The sequence below is a fragment of the Giraffa tippelskirchi genome, chromosome 3, assembly GCF_054371585.1.
Source record: "Giraffa tippelskirchi isolate mGirTip1 chromosome 3, T2T-mGirTip1v1.2.pri, whole genome shotgun sequence".
Lineage (NCBI taxonomy): Eukaryota > Metazoa > Chordata > Mammalia > Artiodactyla > Giraffidae > Giraffa > Giraffa tippelskirchi.
The window spans coordinates 43,100,672-43,118,964 of NC_137277.1; the positions used below are offsets into that span (position 1 = coordinate 43,100,672).

The following is an 18,293-nucleotide window of genomic DNA, read 5'->3' on the forward strand; positions in this document are numbered from 1 at the left end:
AGACCTGGGTTCAATCCCTGGGTTGAGAAGATCCCCTGGAGAAGGGAAAGGCTACCCACTCCAGTATTCTGGCCTGGAGAATTCCATGACCTGTATAGTCCATAGGGTCGTAAAAAGTGAGACAGGACTGATTGACTTTCACTTTCACTAATCCTCCACCAGGGGGAGCCTGGGTTGCAGGGCAACTGAGTGCAATGGGGCATAGGCCCTAGTGAGAATGTAAAGTCAGGTGGTGAACAAAAATACATGAATTATGTCCACAGAGCAGTGAGTGACCAAGCTCTACTCCTTGTAAACACAGCTCTGAACCACTGCAGTGTAACACAGTTTTATTAGAAATTAGTGTTTGTTTCCATCACCTATGCTGAGCAACAGAGAATTGTAGTTACATGATAAAGAAGTTCTTTCATGCCAGAACCTGTGCCATCCTTCAGCAGACCCTGATCTGGTAACAGATCAGAACCTAATAATACTGGTCTGTGTGGTTAACAGCAGGCTTCCAGTTTTCTTAGAAACTGACCAGGTTTAACCTTCATCCACATTTTTTGTGTACGTTCCCCAGGGCTGCTCAGAATTGAAAAATTCATGCAGCCAAGAGCTGTTTTCTGAATGGGGTTGGGAAACTCAAAATTCCCCAAACTCTTACAATACAGTCTGATTTTAAAAGCTAAGATTACTTCAGTGAGTTCAGTGTTAGTATTTTAAAAGCTAAGAGATATTTTCAACTGGAGGAGATAAGTGCCCAGAGTCCCAGACTATTGTGCTGTCTCAGGAAGAAAAGACTGCTCACCACTGAGACAGCTGAGGATCTCAAAGTCCCAGCAGTGAAGAGAGGCCCAGGGACTGGGGAGGTTAAGGGACAAGCATTAAAATACCTCAGTGGGGAGCTGAGACTTTGAGTATTAAAGGGCTTCGGGAAGGCAGCTGAGGAAACAGACTGGTGGCCTCAAGCAGAAGCATTCCAGTCGCTGTGGGAAACCCAGAGTTGGAATCTGGCCAAAGAAATGGATTTGTCTTCATCTTGTTACTCCAGTGAAGGCTTGAAGAACCGTTCATAGCTGACCATCAAGGTGCCTCACCTGAGAGTCTGTATACATTCAAGAATGTGACAAGCGTAAAATGCCTGATTAGAGTCACCTTTCTCCTGCCCTAGCACAGGTCTTTGTGTCTACTAACCCTGGCCTGGCATTTGCCCATAGGCTCATGGGGTCAACTATAAGCAGCCACTTAGCTATAGTCAGAGTAGTCAAAGAGACATGAACTTGATCAGCTATGTCCCTTCCTGACTGAGTGGGTACTGCTGAGTGCAATGCTGGTTTGTTAGGTTGGCCAAACAGCTCCCTCCTGGTGGCATTCCTTTAGAAAAGAATTCAGATAAGCAGCTGCCCGAGGGCCAAGCCAAACAGAAGGGAATGAAAACCGAAGCCCTGAAGAGGAACTTGCACCCTTACCCAAGGGTGCAGCATCTCTAGAGCCAAGTTTACCCAACAAGAAATAAACGAAGAACCCTTTCAAGGCTCTTAGGCTACACACATCCTAAGGGACTCACCACTGGTCAGAACCACCATCCCCAGCTAGGATGCAAAACCAACAGCATGGATGGGGGTGGCGGGATGGATGGCCAAGCATAACCACCTCAGTGGGGCCCACGGGAATGCAGGGCTCTGTGTATGTTGTCCTTGGATGATGGGCGGGTGGGTGTGGGGCCTACGGGCTCCAGCCTTCCTGCTGCAGCTCGTGCTCCGGGCTGCCAGCCGCTCCTGCCCCACCCCCACCCCCCACCGCAAGGGCCCTCTGGGCTTGCAGTGAGGACAGCTTGCCGCAGAGCTGAGGGCAAGAGAATCAAAGAGAACAGTCATGTAAGACCCCTAAGAGTCAGTGCATATGTGACTCTTAAGATGCAGGGGTAAACTATCCTTTCTTATAGGGGTGTTATTAGGACCAGAGGTCCTAACTTACACATCCTCACCCCATCAGTGCTCTCTGAGTTGGCTGCTTGGCCACTGTGGCAAAGCTAGAGCTGGTCAGTTTTTTTTATTGCTGCTTTCCCCTCCCTTAGATCGACTCTAGAGGGAAAAGGGGATTAGATCAGAAGATGACGTGGGTCAGGGCAAATTACAAATCTCCTGAATAAAAGTACAAAGTGCTTTAAAGAAACAGATTCCAAAGGTATCAAAAGGGCCAAGGGTTCTGCTTTACCGCGGATCTTGGAACCCTGGAGGGGTAGCAGAAATACCCAGTCCCCTCATTATTCAACTAAAAACTAGTCATTTCCTAGATTATTTGTTACAAACATAACTCATCAAGCCTGTGCTTAGGAAAAAAGGAGCCCCACCTGTAAGAAACTGGGCCTCCACAGCACCAGAAGCCACCTTCCTCAGAGAGTGACCCATTTCCCCGTGGGCATCCCCTGAAGCCTAAAGTAGCCTTCAGCAGAGCAAAGGCACGCTCAGCCAAGGGCAGAAGGGAATTCTCCTAGTGGGAGGTGGACAGGTCAGTCTATTCAGCCTCTGGGCAGAAAGGGAGAGGCTGAGCAAGGGGGCCAGTCCTCCTGAAATGCTTAGGGAGCTGGACAGAGAAACACAAGCCCTCCCCTGCTCAGGCCCTCTGACCTCCCAGGCAGGTCCTGTCGTGCCTCTGGGTGCTGGAGCAGAGACCCAGCCAGCAGCAGAGTGGGGTGGCCGAGGGGGCGGGGTTCCACAAGAGGGGCAATGGGGCGTCCTGTGCCCTGACTCCAGGAGGGTCTTGTCAGTCGCGATGGGAGGACTGGTGGCCGAGCTGCCGGTCATCGTAAGTGCTGTAGCGCTTGACGTGGATGCGGCGGACACGGTCCCGCAGTTCCAAGGTTTCCTCGTCTTCACTGGGGGAAGCCTGGCTGCGATTCCGGCTTGTGGCCTCCAAGAGGGAGTTGTCAGGGACTCGGGGGGTCTCATAGAGCAAGACGTTGAGTGTCTCCTCGTAGATTCGGGCCTCTGGGAATTCCACCTGGGATGAGAGAACAGCATGAGGTTTCATCCCAAAGAGGGCACAGTATGTCAGGGCCCTTGGCCCTGCTAACTCCATGAGGCCTCCAGAACTCTCTCAAGAGACATGACTTTCTGTCTTGCGAGGGCAGGCAGAGGTCTTTCTCTGGAGGAGGCATAAGGAGATGTATTCTATGGACATAAAGATGCAGAAGACTAGTACCCTCCCCCACCCAATCCCAGACCAGCAGACTAGTATGTAGAGAGGTCAGGGCCTTGGCTAAGTGGTCAGGCCTAGGTACAAACACAGCTCCCCCACTTACTAGCTGTGGGGTCTCAGACTTAACTTTGTGGTGCCTAAGTTTCCAAATGTTAACACTGACCCCAGAGACTGCTGTGAATGTTGTATGAAGATTGTAAAGTGTTGAGCATAGAGCCAGGCACACGGAAAACAAAAAAGCCTACTTGCTTTGAGCCCTTCACATGCACACAGCTCTCCCTGCAGACAAGCCACCCTTCCACCCTAGCAAAGCTGTCGTCTCCTAAACACACTGGGGGGCAGCTATCCTCCAGGGAGGCATTGTCTGCTGGCAGCCTGGGGAGAGTTAGCTGAGTTTGTTGTGCACATGTGCTCAGTCATGTCCGATTCTTTGTGACCATGGACTGTAGCCCGCCAGGCTCCTCTGTCCATGGGATTCTCTAGGCAAGAATATTGGAGTGGGTTGCCATTTCCTCCTCTAGGGAATCTTCCCAACCCAGGGATCAGACTTGCATCTCTTGTGTCTCCTGCATTGCCACTGGCGCCGGCTGGGAAGCCCCAAAGTCTATATATATTTATATTTATATTTATATATATATATATATAAAATTAAATTTTCCAACAGCCCTAGTCTCCATTTTACAGGTTATAAAAATTGAATTTGTTGTCTCCTGTCAAATCCCTTACTCGTGCCTGGCAGCGTGTTGTCACTGCAGAGGCAAAGCTGACTGACCAGGAATGCCCAACCAGCAAGGGCTAGAGGTCTGAACAGCTCTTTCTACTGCCCTGCACTGCTTCTCCTAAGAACTGTCTCATTTTCATAACAGTTCTGTTAAATTCATACTTTCATTCTCAGGTCTTCAAATGAGGAAACTGAGGCCCAGATGGTTTAAATGTCTTATCCAAAGTCAGAAAGCTGACTTTGGGACCAGAATTCAGATCTGAATTGGGCCAACTCCAATTACCCCCGCTGGTCAACAGCCCTGCCTCTCAGCTGACCAGAGCAGAATTCTGTGCCATTCCCTAAACTCCCTGCATTGGCTTCTGTCCTTGACCAACACCATTGTGGTGAGTGTGGGAAACACAACAAAATGTATGCCTGGCGGTGAAAGGTTCGGCTGCACACAGGCAGGTGGAAGCCCCGTACCTTGGTCTGCTTCTTCTCGGTGGCGTACACGATGGAGGTGCAGCACACCTCTGCCAGCTTCCGACCCTGCCCGTAGAAGGACCAGCAGCAGATCTCATCGCCGATGACATCCTTGATGAAAAGCACGCGACCATTGAAGCGCAGGGAGAGCTTGTCAAACAGCTCGATGTTTTTCAGTAGGTGGTCATCAGAGTTGCTGAAAAATCGGTGAGAGACCACCGGCCTGGGAGTGAGGTCCCAGCACAGGGGTGGTGCGGGCTGGGCTCTCCCCTGCCTCCCACCCCGTTGTGCTCACAAAATGAGGAAAAGTCAGGATGCCAGAGGGATGCAGAGAAAGGACCATGGGGTCCCCTGTGAATCTGGGGGCCTCTGAGGGGAAGGAGGTGAGTTGGACTTAAGTTACAGCAGAGAGAGCTGAGGGAGGGCCTCCTCTCAGCAGGCCCAGAAGGAAGGAGGCTGACTGCCGTCTCAACAGGAGGACCCCTTCCCTTGCTGCAGGGGTGACCCTGGCAATATGTCTCCCACGGAGAATCACTGAGGGCCTGCAGCCTCCTGCCTGTACCTAGCCATGGCCTGTTGAGAGGACACTGGGGGACAAGGGGTCCACTGGCCCAGATGCAAAGAACAAAGGCTGTCTCAGGAGGAGTTCCAGCTCTTTGGCTTCCCAGCCCTCTAAGAGAATGCAGGGAAAATCCCTGGCCCGCTGCCTGACATGACACATGTTCAGTTACATGTTCATGTTCAGTCTCGTCTCCATCCCGGCCAGGGCCCCACTGAATTCCAAATGCCTCAGCTCTGAGTCCCCTTCTGCTCTGTTCTCCTCCCAAGACTCAGACTCATGCCAACTGTGCCAGGCATGCAGGTGGCTTCCCTTGAGTCTGCTGCCCAGTTTGTCTGCTCAGCCCTTCCAGCTGCTTCATCAGCCCTTCCCTGGGCACCATCCCCCACCCTTGCCTGGGTGCCCCCCTACCTGGTGTAGGAATACTTGTTGTTGCTCCTGTTGTACAACAGCTTCACAACGGGCTGTGAGGGGAGAGAGTGTGAGGGACGGGGACCTGGCACCCCCAGTCTACCGCCCTTGGCGACCCCTCGGAGGTCCCAGTACCTTGGTGGAGGATTCGATGAGCCTTTCCTCTTCCTTCAGGGAGGTGATGATGGGGATGTTGCACACAGGCTGGTAGGAGTCCTTCTTGTCCTGGGTGACACACAGCAAAGAGTCTTTTCTTTTTTTCAGATCTTCTGTTTGCCAGGCTTTTCCCAGGAGCTGTCAGAGCCCCTCTGCCATGGCCACCCCCTGCTTGTTGAGGCATCAGATAGAGACAGGAGGCCCTTGGCAGGAGAAACTGCCAACTGGCGAGCAGACCCCTACTTCCAGAAACCTAACTCCAAATACCTAGGCGTATAAACTAGAAGCAGGGTCTAGTCACTCAACCTGAGTCCATCACCTTATAAACTGACTGGCTACCAGCTTGCTGGGGCTTCCCTTGTGGCTCAGCTGGTAAAGAATCCGCCTGCAATGTGGGAGACCTGCGTTTGATCCCTGAGTCGAGACGATTCCCTGGAGAAGGGAAAGGCTACCCACTGCAGTATTCTGACCTGGAGAATTCCATGAACTGTATAGTCCATGGGGTCGCGAAGAGTCGGACACAACTGAGCAACTTTCACTCACTTTGCCAGCTTGCTTGGCCTGGGCAACAACAGTGTGTCTAACTAGGTTTGGACTCATCTCATACCTGCCATGTGGCCTTCCAGGAACTGCACCCTACGTCCCTGAAGGAGGGAGCCAACCCCGACCTCATCAACCCGCCCTGCCTCTGCCTCTGTACCTGCAGGGCAGACTGGCACATGTTCACCAGCCCCTGAATGAGGTAATATTTCGCTTCAGCCATCAATTCCTTGATCTCTTGCCGGTTTTGAGGGAGGGTGATGGTGTCATCTCGGAGGTAATTCAGAATGGTGCCAAAGTGCTTTCCACATCGATCTATGAGGATCCAGCCTGGGATTCAGACAGGCCCCTGAGGGTTAGTGTTTGTCTCCAGGTACCTCAGAGCAGACAGCAGGCAAAAACCACCTGACAAGCCTGGTGGCAGGTGATAAGGAGCACAGAGCCCACAGCACAGGGTAACAGGAGTGGGCACAGAACCTCCAGCTCTGAGGTCCATGGCTGCTCTTCACCCCTCCTCCCTGAAACCAAGAAGACACAGGCCCTCCAGGCCCACCTCCTGGCAACACAGAAACCACCCAGTCCTGCCTGCTTTCTGCCCACTGCTCAGGCACTCTGGTGATGGTTCTTATGAGAATCTAGTCCTATGTGAATATTTTAAAAGTACAGCTCTTCTCCCTGAAAAATACGTACACACACAACATTCCATGTAGTTTCAGAGAATTCTGAAGCTGCATAAGAAATCCAGGTGAAGGAGTCCTGTACTAGATGAAGAAGAAAAATGAATCTAGAGTCCAGATCTGCCAGGCTTAGGCCGTGCTCTGAAGTCACTTCCTCCTCCCAAGCCGCCCCACCCCCACCCCGCTCAACAAGCCCTTGCGCCTCACCTTCTTTGTCGGTCAGCACCTCCATGCGCCCACTGAACATGGCCTTGAGCATGGTGTCGTGCCGGGTTAGTGCCCGCACGGTGGTGTAGTACAGGGAACCGCCCACATTCAGCTGGACGTATTTGTTGCCCAGGCCTCCTCCCTTGAAGCCACTGAGCTTGGGCTTGGCCCCCGAGGCTGGGCACAGACAGGTATCCCCCGACATCTCCCGCTGCAAGTAGATCACCACACGGCAGGAGGTTGGCTTGGAAGGCTCCGCCGTGGTGGAAGGGTCACGAGTGAGTGGCCAGTGGAGGCCAGAGCCTCATACTCAGCGCTGTGAGCAGGACACGAGAGAGAAGACATGAGTCAGTAGAGGAGAGCCCGCAGCTGGGAGGCAACAGGAAGACAAACACTGACCACCCAGTCATTTTCTCCTGAGCCCAAGACTCCCTGACAGAAACTGAGCCTTAGGCAACGACAAAAATGACATTCCTGCTGTTCTTCATGGTACCAGCTACCAGGTCTGGGAACACAGTCTCCCAGAACCTGGTGCTGGTTACCTCATCAGTCTCCCTGAGACTCGGCCCAGCTCTGGGTGACAAAGAGGTCAAGCAAACTTTTGGAGCTAATCAGAGATAGCTCCAGGAACAGACTAGGCAGAGCTTAAGTCCTCACCCTGGGGATCCACCAGTTAGACTCCAGTTGTTTTCCTCTCGAGGTTCCCAGGATCCAAGATTTCCAGCCAAACCTACTGGGAATCCAGCCAGCCTAGGAGTTTCCCAGGAGTCTGAGGGACAGGATGCACTTCCTTTCTAATGACTCCAGGCTCAGGGCAGCCTGCACCAGTGCTTCCTTTGAGCACCACCCAGAGTCTGGCTTCAGGAAGGCAAGTAACAGCAACTTCAGGAGAACACGGATTGAGCCAGGCTGGAGGGAGCTGGCCAGTGTTCCTGGCAGAGGTTATCCTGGTTCCAGCTGAGGTTTCCTGACCTTCCTCTTTTTTGGCATCAGCCCTGCCCTGAGTTCCTGAAATTGTCACCATTTTTCAGGCTAGAACAACTACAGGATGGCTATTTTTGCTTCTTTCTTCCTGAGAGGGGACCCAGCCCTATCTCCTCCTCTCTTCCCACCCAACAAGAATGGGGAAAAAGAACCAGATGATCAGTCTAAAAACAATTAGGTGATCTGAAAACTGAAACACTGACAGGAGTTTACAGGACGGAGAAGCAAGGAAAGCAGAGGAAGGCAAAGCCAGACTACCCCTTGTGGTCTAGATTCTACATGTTTTGGCTGTCTAAAGAATTGATAGAATTCATTCACTGAGAAAAAACAAAAAGCCAACATTCTTTGCATGTTTACTCTGTTCCAGGTACTATTCAAGGCATATATATCATCAGCTCATTTAACTCATTTGGCAATAAAACAATATTGAGTGCCTACCAAGTTAAGCAGGAGGAAGAGATGAAAAGATACTGTCCTTGACTTCAGGAATTCAAAGAAGCATGAATATTCTTGTTCATTAACAGGAATAAAAATAATAAGGATATTTATCATGTCCCTGCTTTGTGCCAGGAGCTAGGGATACAGATGAGAAGAAAAGAGTCAGTCCCATGGAGTCTTACCTCATAGTGGGAAGACACATACAACAAGAAAATGAAAAAATAAGCAGGCAATTTCAGAAGTGAAAAATGTACTTAATAAAACAAAGTGAGTGACTAGGAAGAGGGACTCATTTAGATGGGGAGCCAGGGTAAGGCTCTTTGGGAAGGTGACATTCCAGCTAAGCTCTCAAGAGCATTCCAGACAGATGGAAGAGTAGGTGCAAAGTTTCTCGGTCAGAAGCAAGTTTTTAGAAGCAGAAATAAGGCTAAGGTGGCTGGTGCAAAGAAAGAAGGGGGAAGATGGCTGGATGAGAAGTCAGGGAAGGATCATATTGAAGAGTTTGGATTTTATATTAATTGCAATGAAAATCGACTGTAGGGTTTAGAGCAGGGAAACGATATGATCTAAGATCACTCTGGCTACTGTGTAGAGAGTGGACTCTCTGAATACAAGAGAGCAAGTGTGAAGACCAGAATTCTAGGCAAGCGACGATGAAGGCTTGGACTACAGTGCTGGTAACGGAGTCAGGAAAAAAGTGAAATAGCTTCATTTCATCATCACAGCATGCTGAAGTTTACATCATTATCTCTTCTAAGTGTAACCCAGAAGAAGTGCACTGGTTTTCCCACATTTACTACTACACTCTCCAAACAGTGCTTAACACAATGCCATGCACATTTGTAAGTATTTGCCAATTTGTTGCAACCCACTCCAGTATTCTTGCCTGGAGAATCCCAGGGACGGTGGAGCCTGGTGGGCTGCCGTCTATGGGGTCGCACAGAGTCGGACACGACTGAAGCGACTTAGCAGTAGCAGTAGCAGTAGACTGAAATTGTTCCCCAAAAGATTTAAGTACGCCCCCGGTGGCGCCAGTGGTAAAGAACCTGCCTGCAAACACAGGAGATGCAGGTTCGATCCCTGGATCGGGATCATCCCCTGGAGAAGGAAATGGCAACCCGCTCCAGTATTCTTGCCCAGGGAATATCCCATGGACAGAGGAGTCTGGGGGGCTACAGTCCATGCAGTTGCAGAGTTGGACATGACTGAGTGACTGAGCATTCACCCTGGGAAGAACATCCAAGGAAGGGCCAGCAAGACAGGTGCTGTATGAAATACTGAACTCCTTTGTTGGTTTGCCAGTATGGATGAGATGAGCGCCCTGCCCCAGCAGACTGCCCAATCAGTAAGTAAGCTTGAATGGTATGAGATTACCTTACCAAACTCTGCCCACCCCGAAGGAATAAATCCACTCCTTAACAGGTTTTAACAAGTTCTCTATGCATTTTGTGTCTAGCCCCAATTTCCCCAAGATCAAAGAAAAGGAGCTCACCAAAGGTTAGGCGGCTGCCAACAAAGGAAGACAAATCCAAACTAATCTATTCTTTTCCAACAAAGCAATTGCTTCGAGCCCCTGGATGACGTCAGTTCAGATTCCAGTTGCTCAGATTCCGCCCAGGCCAATAGGTTCCAGGAATCCTGTGGCAGGTGACGCCCCAGAATGTAATTCCAGTGAAAATGAAGTTTCCACTGAGAGCCTCAGGGCTCTTCCTTCCGGACTTTGTGTGTGGGGGGGGTATCTGGGGATGCTAGGGGCCTATATGTGTCACACTAGGCAAAGTGAATGGGAACCTACACGGAATAAAGAGCAAACAATCACGGCGGTGTTAGAAGGTGGGGTCCTAAGGAAAGAAATTCGTCACACCAGGGATGGCGAGGGGAGGAGCCGATCTTGGTCAGAGAGGGCGGCTCTAGCAGAAAATCCAAGGTGTAATTCTATTGCTACATCCAAAGGGTGTGGAGAAATTTATCGAGACCCAACCTCTCCATGCCAGTGTGGAGTCTTTCCCAACTCGTACCGCTCCTCACTATTGAGAAACAGAGATCGGTTCCGACACCCATCCCTAGGGGAGGATTTGAGCTCTCCACCTCCCTTCGCCGTCCCACGCCTTTTCCCCAAGACCGCGTGGGGCTCTCTTTGCTCAGCCCAGGACCCATCCATCCCTTCCCCTAGGGCATGGGCCGGCTCGGCTCTCACCCTCCCCGGTGGCGCCTCTCCTCTCAGCTGGGGTGCAAGTCGACACCGTGCCGCCCCCGAACTGTGGCCGCTCGAGCTCCAGCAATCCCGGGCCGAAACTCGCATCTTCCACCCGAGGACTCCGCCCGGAGCCGGCGGGAGCCTGAAACTAGAAGGCGGGGCAGGCGCAGCACCCAATCAGGGCGGAGGGAGGGGCCCCTGAGAGTATTTAGCGCTGAGCTCATAGCTACTTCCGGCAGCCTTTCCGGCGCAAAGGCTCTGGGTCTCGTAGGCAGTTATCCCTCCTCTCAGGCCTCTGTTTCCCAGCAGGCCCTGCGGGTTTGGTGGGTCTAAGTGCTTCCGGCGTCGGGAAGTGACGTTGGAGGTAAACAGGTTTTGTCGCCGTGGCAGCGGCTGCGGTTGCAGGGCAGGGTGTCGGCTGCAGCCGACTGGAGAGAGGCGCTGAGTGCCGACGTTAGCCTGGGTCGCCGGCGCTGTCTCTGCTGGGTGAACAGGTAGGCCGTGACCCCGGGTTGGCAGGCTTGGGGCAGGCCCGGGGTGAGATGAGCCTCAGAGGCTCGCACCCCGAGGAAAAGCAATCCCGGGGCGAAAGAAACGTGGAAATTCCGCCAGGCTCTGGGAGCGGTTTTACCCCCGGCTAGGGCCTGGAGCTTTACACGCTGCTGCTCGCAACTATCTTAGGAGGAAACTGCGACTCAGATTAAGTTCAAGGAGTTTACGTAGTGAAGACGCGAGCTCCATGCCCAGGTCTTCCTAATTTTCCCCACACCCCACGGGTGGAGCCTGCTCGGAGCGCCCAGCGTGGGTCCGGGGAGAGCCCGGGGTTGGGTTTGGAGGAGAGCGCGTCACCACTCGCATCTTCCTGGAGCTCAGTCCGGCTCTTGTGCCCGGTGTTCCTCAGATGCGCATGTGGTGGGAGTTGGGAGAGAATCCGGTAGTCGGCTTTGAACCCTCTCTGTTTCTTCTCCGGTCTGACGCTTCTCATTCAACTATCCCTTTCCAGCCGTGCAGCTAGCTCAGGCCAGGTACGCGGGAATCTTGCTTGACTCTCTTTCACTCCTCCCCAAACCCCTGCCTTAGTCATCCTTTACTAAGTTCTATTAACTCGACTTACAAAACATCTCAAATCGGAACACTTTTCTTCAGCTACAAGCCTTGGTTACTGAAATAGCCTGTTCTGTTTTCATAGTCATACCACATACATTTGCTGAGTGCCAGTTTCTGTGCAGGCCTCATGTTAGATGCTAGGGTAACAGTGATGAACAAAATAGTTGTAGCTCCCTCCTCTTATTTCCTCCAACCCATCTTCCATCCTGGGTCAGAGCGATCTGTCTAAAGGGTATATCTGACTATGCCACTCTGCTGAGAATCTGCTGGCTGCCCATTAAACGCTTATGAAAATATCCAGGCTCATTACTGCAGCTTTCAGAGCCCTCTACCATCCAGCCCTAGCCTCCCCATCTCACCTCATCCCGTTTCTCTCTCTCCCTTGCTCAGCCTTTCAACCACACTAGCCCCTTGGCTCTTGTTACAGGTTCCATTTCTCATAGCCTCAGCATCTTCACACACACTTTTCCTTCTGCCTAGAATACCTCCTCCCTTCACTTGACAAACTTCTGGACAGCCTTTAGTTCTCAGAGTGTCACTTTTTCAGAAGACTTTTGTTTACAATTTTGGGGGGGTAATTTTGTGTCCACATGAATTTTATCCTTCTGCTACAGCTTCATGTAGCACCATGTGCTTTTCCTCATACTGTTACCACAGTTTGTGATTACTTGTTTACTGTCTGTCCAGAGGTCGGGAACTAAAGCAATTTACTTCACTACTCTAGCCCCAGGACAGGGGCTCAGTAGATGTTTGTGAATAAATGCAAGCTCTCTGGGAAGGAAGTGCAAATTGAAGCAGATCTTTGTGCCCTCGGGTTATTTGAAGCAGTTTGTCTGATTAGTTACTTGTGTGTGTGCTCAGTCGCTCAGTTGTGTATGACTCTTTTGCGGCCCCTGGACTGTAGCCCATCAGGCTCTTCTGTTCATGGAATTTTCTAGACAAGAACACTGGAGTGGGTTGCCATTTCCTCCTTGAGGGGATCTTCCCGACCCAGGGATTGAACCTGTGTCTCTTGTGTCTCCTGCATTGGCAAGCGGATTCTTTACCACTCACCTGGTAGGTGCTAAATGCTTAGACAAGCGGTCTCCAACTTTTTAGGCACCAGGGACCAGATTCATGGAAGACAGTTTTTCCATGGTCGGGGGGCAGAGGCGGGGCGGGGTGTTGATTTTGGGATGATTCAAGTGCATTATATTTATTGTGCACTTTATTTCTATTATTATTACATAGGCTCCACCTCAGATCATCAGGCATTAGATCCCGTAGGTTGGGGGCCCCTGACTTAGACTATATGTGTAAATAGAACAAATAGGAAGACAGATCGTTTTAAAAAGCCCAATCACAAGGGAACTCTGGATGATTAAAGTGTTTCAAAAGGAAGATGCTAGCTGACTTACTTGAATGGACTGCAGTGAGGCCAAAGGCCCCACTGCAGGCCAGCCATACAAGCTGCTGCTGCTGCTAAGTCGCTTCAGTCGTGTCTGACTCTGTGCGACCCCACAGACGGCAGCCCACCAGGCTCCCCTGTCCCTGGGATTCTCCAGGCAAGAACACTGGAGTGGGTTGCCATTTCCTTCTCCAGTGCATGAAAGTGAAAAGTGAAAGTGAAGTCACTCAGTTGTGTCCAATCCTTAGCGACCCCATGGACTACAGCCTACCAGTCTCCTCCATCCATGGGATTTTCCAGGCAAGAGTACTGGAGTGGGGTGCCATTGCCTTCTCCCATACACAGCTAGACATGTGTTAGTTGGCCCACCCAGTCTTGAATGTGGGTTTTGGTGTTTTTTTTTTTTTCTTAAAATTTTTGAATTAAAGGAGACACTCTCCTTTAAAAATCAGATTGCATACGCAAATCTGGATTTCTGGTCCTCTTGAAGATCAGTTGTGGCAACAATGGAACTTAATTCTTTTTAAGCATTGCTCTTTCTGTGGTATACCTACCCCAGCAAGTCGCTCCCAGAATCACCCCATTCGGAACAGAACTTCTCTAAGGTAACAGGAAGGGAAACTGGGGAGGCTGGGAGAGGCGGGAGGGAAGGACAGTCGCAGGGCCGGGTCGTGGTCGCCTCCGGAACACGGGGGTTTCCACGTTGGTGTAGTGGCCATTGGCTAGACCTAAGTAGCATTGCTGCCCTTTTTAGTTAAGGCATGTGCTCTCTCATTTTTATTTTGTGTATGTGTTTAAGCCAGAGTGAGGGTGAATTTTCAGTGTTTCCTTCCCAGAATTGAGGCATCCTTTGGACCAGGAATGCGAGGTGGCCTGGGAAGGGAGATCTCTCTGCTGGTTCTCGTTTACAAAAAAAAGAGCCCAACTCATTAGCTTGGCCCACGGGGTGTTTCTGATCTGGCTCCACCCAGCTTTCCCTCTCCATCCTCTGTCCTTTCAACTTCTAGTCAGGAATGGGCCCTTCCAATGGCTTTATGCTGTTGTCCAGGCTGTTTTCTCTGCTTGGAATGCCCTTTCCTGACCTCCTTGCTTGGCATGTTCTCGCTGATATTTCACTCCTTTTTGTGTTTTCCACTAGAAAAAGACTGACCCAACTTTGGGTCCCAGTTGAGGCAGGTGTGCCTGTGGCGTACATTATGGGTAATATTCTTATCCCTGGCTTCTTGTGTTTGTTTCCTTGTGTTTATTTTTAACCCTAATTTTTAATTCACTCATATTTTCTTTTACTTGTCTTTCGTGTTGTTCCAGCACTGTATTTGAAAAGTTCTTTTATGTCCTTTTGGGTACATAACTGGGGATAAATAAATATGCTTATGGCTCCCAGCTTAATTCACATGTCAGTCCCTCACCCCAAGTTAACTGTTCTCTTTTCCTCCAGCTCTTTAGTGATATTTCTGTAAAAGCACTTAACACAGTGTAATTTTTCAGTGTACGTGTCTGTCTTCCTCCAGCTACACTCTGTGCTCCTCCAGGGCGGGCACCATGTTGCACGCATCTTTATCCCCAGCATCTAGCTGTGCTGGCATGTAGCTGGCACTCCAGGAATGTGTGTTGAATGAACGATGCCTGTGACAAGCAACTGGACTTTATTCTTTCCTGACCCTTGCTCCTATGACACACTTCTCCCTGGCTGACCCTGTCAGAGAACCTCTCTTCTCTGGGGAAGCTGGAAGGCAAACAGGTGAGGCTCAGAGAGGCGGAGGCAGAGGGAAGGGGGAGCCTTTGGAACATCTGGGCTTTTGGCCTTGGTGTCCAGGGCCAGGAGTGGGGCTGGGCTGGAAGCTGGTTTCTCCCTGAGGGGCTGGGAAGTGATCGGGGACTGGGGCTGGTTTCTTTACAGCCATGGCCAAGGACATCCTGGCTGAAGCAGGGCTGCACTTTGATGAGCTGAACAAGCTGCGGGTGTTGGACCCAGAGGTTACCCAGCAGACCATAGAGCTCAAGGAAGAGTGCAAGGACTTTGTGGACAGTGAGTGTCGTCTGGGGGGACGTGGTGCCACTCAGCTTTGTGTCTTGCCCCCACCTCCTGACTGCAGCTCTGGGCCCTGCCCGAATGGAGCTGCTGGCTCCCAGGAGGTTGAACCTGGCTCTACTGAATTCCCATGTGCCACCCACCTTGTCTGCGTGCCCTCCTATGCTCTCGGGTAGTCCCAGGGCACCAATCAAACACTGTAGTGGAGACAGGTGGGTGTTGTTTAGGTAGGCCGTCCCAGGAACCTTAAACTTCAGAACTGTGACTTGGGGGTGGGAAACAGAGTTAGGATTTGATTTCTTGGGAGAAATAGTGTTCTCAGTGGCAGACTTGCCATTGTTTGGAGTGAGAGTTGATCACCTGGAGTTTGGAGAGGCAATTCAAAAGGCTCCATGAAGTCATGTTTTTTTTTTTTAAGCTAGTGATAGCCAGGATGCTTTCTGTCCCAGCAGCCAAACAAGCCCAGTAACAGCAAATATAGAGCAGATGTAGCCTGTATCTGAGCCTTCTGGGGAGTCCGTAGGCTCTGGAGAGAGCTCGACTGGCGGAAGGAAGTGGGTTCTCTTCACCAGTCTTCTGAACGCTGTGTGCATGTTGTGCTACCCTCTGGGTCTTAGTTTAGTCCGCAGTAACACAGGTTCCACTATACCCAGGGACACTGAAAAGAACAAATGAGAGATTAACTCCTTTGCTTTGAGCTTTTTATTAGCTCTGGTCACAGGTGGAAAGCCCCCACTCCCCATCAACTCAAATCTAGTGTCTTACCTGTGGCTTGTCCAGTGGCAGCGTTCATAACCTGAGGCGGTCCTTTGGTGAGGTCAGCCCTTTGTGCTTCCTGTCATTCCTAGGACAACAGGATGCGGTCCATCCCTAAGGTGCGCCCATCAGGAGCTGGAGCCGAGCTACAGCTTCTGGCTGGTTCAGTGGGGACTCAAGATCCAAATACACCCCAACCCAGCTCTGGGCTCACAGCCACCCTTCTCTAGGTTCAGACCAAGGCTGTCAGACACCAAATGGCTTTTCACACAAATTAGAAGAGGTGGTTAGTCCTGCCCTCTAGCCACAAGGAAATGGTGAGGGAGAGTGGTGATGCTGAAAAATAAAACATTTGTTTTTGTTCTTTCCACAAAAGAAATTGGCCAGTTTCAGAAGATAGTTGGTGGCTTAATTGAGCTTGTTGACCAGCTTGCAAAGGAAGCAGAACATGAGAAGATGAAGGTAAGATCAGCATGTATTTTGTCTAACTTTTGGCCTGGTTCACTAGCCTCTCATCCTTCTCCCCCCCCTTTTTTTTTAATCTGGTTCTTAAAAAAAAAATATTTATTTTTGGCTGTGCTGGGTCTTGGGCTGTTGCTGCTGCGTGGGCTTTCTCTAGTTGCGGCGAGCCAGGGCTCTTCTTTGTTGTGCACGGCTTCTCACTGCAGTAGCTTCTCTTGTTGCGGAGCACAGGCTCTAGGGTGCGCAGGCTCAGTGGCTGTGGCTGTAGTTGCAGCGCGCAGCATTAGTTGCCCTGTTGCCTGTGGGATCTTCTTGGAGCAGGAATTAAACCCATGTCCCCTGCATTGGCAGGCAGATTCTTAACCACTGGACCATCAGGGGAATTCCCTTCTTATGTTTTTGGGGGGGTGGGGAGGACTAGGTGATGGAGGGTTCTTTAATTAAAACAAGATTTTAAGTAAGAATGCCTGTGCAAATATTGAATGATTATGTTGTATACCTGAAACTAATATATGTCAGTTATACTGCAATTTAAAAATAAGTAATTCCTGGTCCAGTTAACCCACTATTGAACTCTTACATGCCAGTATACTGTTTCCTTTAATCTTCACATCATCACTGAGATATGATGAATATAACAGGTGGTTTACTCTCATTTTATAAATGAAGAAATGAAGGTGTGCAGAGTATAGATAACTTGACAAAGGACACAAGGCTAAATGGTGGACCAGATGGGCCACTGTGTGCCAGGCCCTACAGATTCCTAGGTCTGCAGATTCTGAGCTGCAGCTCTGTTCTCACCAGGCACTTTGGGAACAGGAGGTTAAGCCTCCTTCTGACTTACTCCTAAAACTGAGGCTCAACCTTCCTCACTCCCCGCTCCCCCGCCCCCCAGAGCCCCCTGTCCCTTCCCCAGTTGAGGACTTTAAGTCATGACCTTTCTTGGCAATATCATGTTTTTCTAGGCCATTGGTGCTCGGAACTTGCTCAAATCTATAGCAAAACAGAGAGAAGCCCAACAGCAGCAACTCCAGGCACTAATAGCAGAAAAGAAAATGCAGCTTGAAAGGTAAGTTTTGTCTTAAAGCAAGTTCTTTACTCAGCTTCAATTCTGTTTTTCCTCTTGAATGGTCACCTCTTATTCTTGCTCTTCATCATTGTTCTCCCAGGAATAGTGTCTTATCATCTTGATTTGAAGATTTTAAAAATAAAATTACATGATGGGAAGAAAATTTGTTAATGTCAGACAACCTCTGGTAGTTTGAGGGCACACACACTCACTTAGCAAATGTCTGGAGTTGGCTGGATCTCTGCAAGGAAGCTTCTCAGGGCTGGAGACTTCTCAGGGGTGGCCCTAGGTAGAGCTTTGCCTCAGTTTTCTCTCTCTCTTGCCCTAACTTCATTTTGAACTCACATTTCTTGGAATCATCTAAATCACTTCTATTCTTCTCTGGAAGAATTAAGTTCATGGTTTATTTCATCCATTTTGAGGGCTTCTAACAATTTTGTTTTTCAGGTATCGGGTTGAATATGAAGCTTTGTGTAAAGTAGAAGCAGAACAAAATGAGTTTATTGACCAATTTATTTTTCAGAAATGAACTGAAAATTTCATTTTCTAGTAGGAGGGCAAAAAAGAAAAAAATCCCACAGCCCCCAAACCAAGAAAACCTCTGTACCATTCCATGACTTGACCAGTGACCCAACTGTCATGTGAGAAGCTGTGTAAGGAATTGCAGCATCTCTGAAGGCAATAACAAACCTGGGGGAGTTTGTTTCAGATGTCAGTGCATATCTGCAGGCGAACATCCAGTGGCCATTGTGGTCCAGGTTCTCACCTCTTGCATTCTCAGTCTGAACTGAGCAGCCTGTCAACTTTTTTTTTTGTAAATTCACAAAGCTTTGGAAGGAAAAGCAATAAATTATTATTTTCAAATGGCTTGATCTACCTCTTTTCCTGGTGCCCTTGAAGTGTATGCTTATTAACCCATTGTAAGAACCCAGGACTCTCTAG

At 50.1% G+C, this 18,293-nt stretch overlaps 3 protein-coding genes and 1 long non-coding RNA gene across 21 annotated transcripts; 2 read left to right on the top strand and 2 right to left on the bottom strand.

The window, feature by feature from the left end:
- Nucleotides 1-312: 312 nt before the first annotated feature.
- TNFAIP1 (TNF alpha induced protein 1) lies at nucleotides 313-10,661 on the bottom strand. 2 transcript variants are annotated; one of them, XM_081580423.1, is made up of 7 exons: nucleotides 10,539-10,661; nucleotides 6,920-7,235; nucleotides 6,196-6,365; nucleotides 5,475-5,564; nucleotides 5,340-5,392; nucleotides 4,370-4,565; nucleotides 313-2,985 (listed from the first exon to the last, which is right to left on the bottom strand). In XM_081580423.1, exons 2-7 carry the CDS (start codon nucleotides 7,122-7,124, stop codon nucleotides 2,749-2,751), a joined length of 951 nt encoding a protein of 316 aa, XP_081436549.1. In that variant the 5' UTR covers nucleotides 7,125-7,235; nucleotides 10,539-10,661; the 3' UTR covers nucleotides 313-2,748. The 2 variants fall into 2 exon arrangements, with proteins under 2 accessions (XP_081436549.1, XP_081436550.1); XM_081580424.1 differs by having other exon boundaries at nucleotides 9,834-10,661.
- On the top strand, nucleotides 4,079-10,804 carry LOC145542156 (uncharacterized). The gene is made up of 3 exons (XM_081580425.1): nucleotides 4,079-4,576; nucleotides 5,604-6,237; nucleotides 8,271-10,804. The coding sequence occupies exon 3, from the start codon at nucleotides 9,919-9,921 to the stop codon at nucleotides 10,738-10,740; it is 822 nt and encodes a 273-aa protein (XP_081436551.1). The 5' UTR covers nucleotides 4,079-4,576; nucleotides 5,604-6,237; nucleotides 8,271-9,918; the 3' UTR covers nucleotides 10,741-10,804.
- A 135-nt stretch (nucleotides 10,805-10,939) lies between these two features.
- Nucleotides 10,940-18,215, top strand: IFT20 (intraflagellar transport 20). Of its 17 annotated transcripts, none has more exons than XM_081580439.1 (8): nucleotides 10,940-11,032; nucleotides 12,584-12,701; nucleotides 13,485-13,637; nucleotides 14,521-14,773; nucleotides 14,933-15,061; nucleotides 16,197-16,282; nucleotides 17,248-17,351; nucleotides 17,799-18,215. In XM_081580439.1, exons 4-8 carry the CDS (start codon nucleotides 14,704-14,706, stop codon nucleotides 17,878-17,880), a joined length of 471 nt encoding a protein of 156 aa, XP_081436565.1. In that variant the 5' UTR covers nucleotides 10,940-11,032; nucleotides 12,584-12,701; nucleotides 13,485-13,637; nucleotides 14,521-14,703; the 3' UTR covers nucleotides 17,881-18,215. The 17 variants fall into 17 exon arrangements, with proteins under 17 accessions (XP_081436565.1, XP_081436561.1, XP_081436562.1 ...); XM_081580435.1 differs by having other exon boundaries at nucleotides 14,544-14,773; XM_081580436.1 differs by having other exon boundaries at nucleotides 13,561-13,637; nucleotides 13,869-14,773.
- On the bottom strand, nucleotides 15,458-18,107 carry LOC145542163 (uncharacterized). The gene is made up of 2 exons (XR_014079630.1): nucleotides 15,830-18,107; nucleotides 15,458-15,722 (listed from the first exon to the last, which is right to left on the bottom strand). It is a non-coding gene; the product is annotated as an uncharacterized LOC145542163 (long non-coding RNA).
- Nucleotides 18,216-18,293: the final 78 nt, after the last annotated feature.

Coding starts and splice junctions, on each gene's coding strand:
- TNFAIP1 (XM_081580423.1), bottom strand. CDS start 7,124: ATGTCGGGGGATACCTGTCTGTGCCCAGCCTCGGGGGCCAAGCCCAAG. Junction 4,566..5,339: donor AACAAGTATTCCTACACCAG/GTAGGGGGGCAC, acceptor CCGATTTTTCAG/CAACTCTGATGACCACCTAC. Junction 2,986..4,369: donor CCGAGAAGAAGCAGACCAAG/GTACGGGGCTTC, acceptor CTCTCATCCCAG/GTGGAATTCCCAGAGGCCCG.
- LOC145542156 (XM_081580425.1), top strand. CDS start 9,919: ATGACGTCAGTTCAGATTCCAGTTGCTCAGATTCCGCCCAGGCCAATA.
- IFT20 (XM_081580433.1), top strand. CDS start 14,704: ATGACACACTTCTCCCTGGCTGACCCTGTCAGAGAACCTCTCTTCTCT. Junction 14,774..14,932: donor GGAAGCTGGAAGGCAAACAG/GTGAGGCTCAGA, acceptor GTTTCTTTACAG/CCATGGCCAAGGACATCCTG. Junction 15,062..16,196: donor GTGCAAGGACTTTGTGGACA/GTGAGTGTCGTC, acceptor TTTCCACAAAAG/AAATTGGCCAGTTTCAGAAG.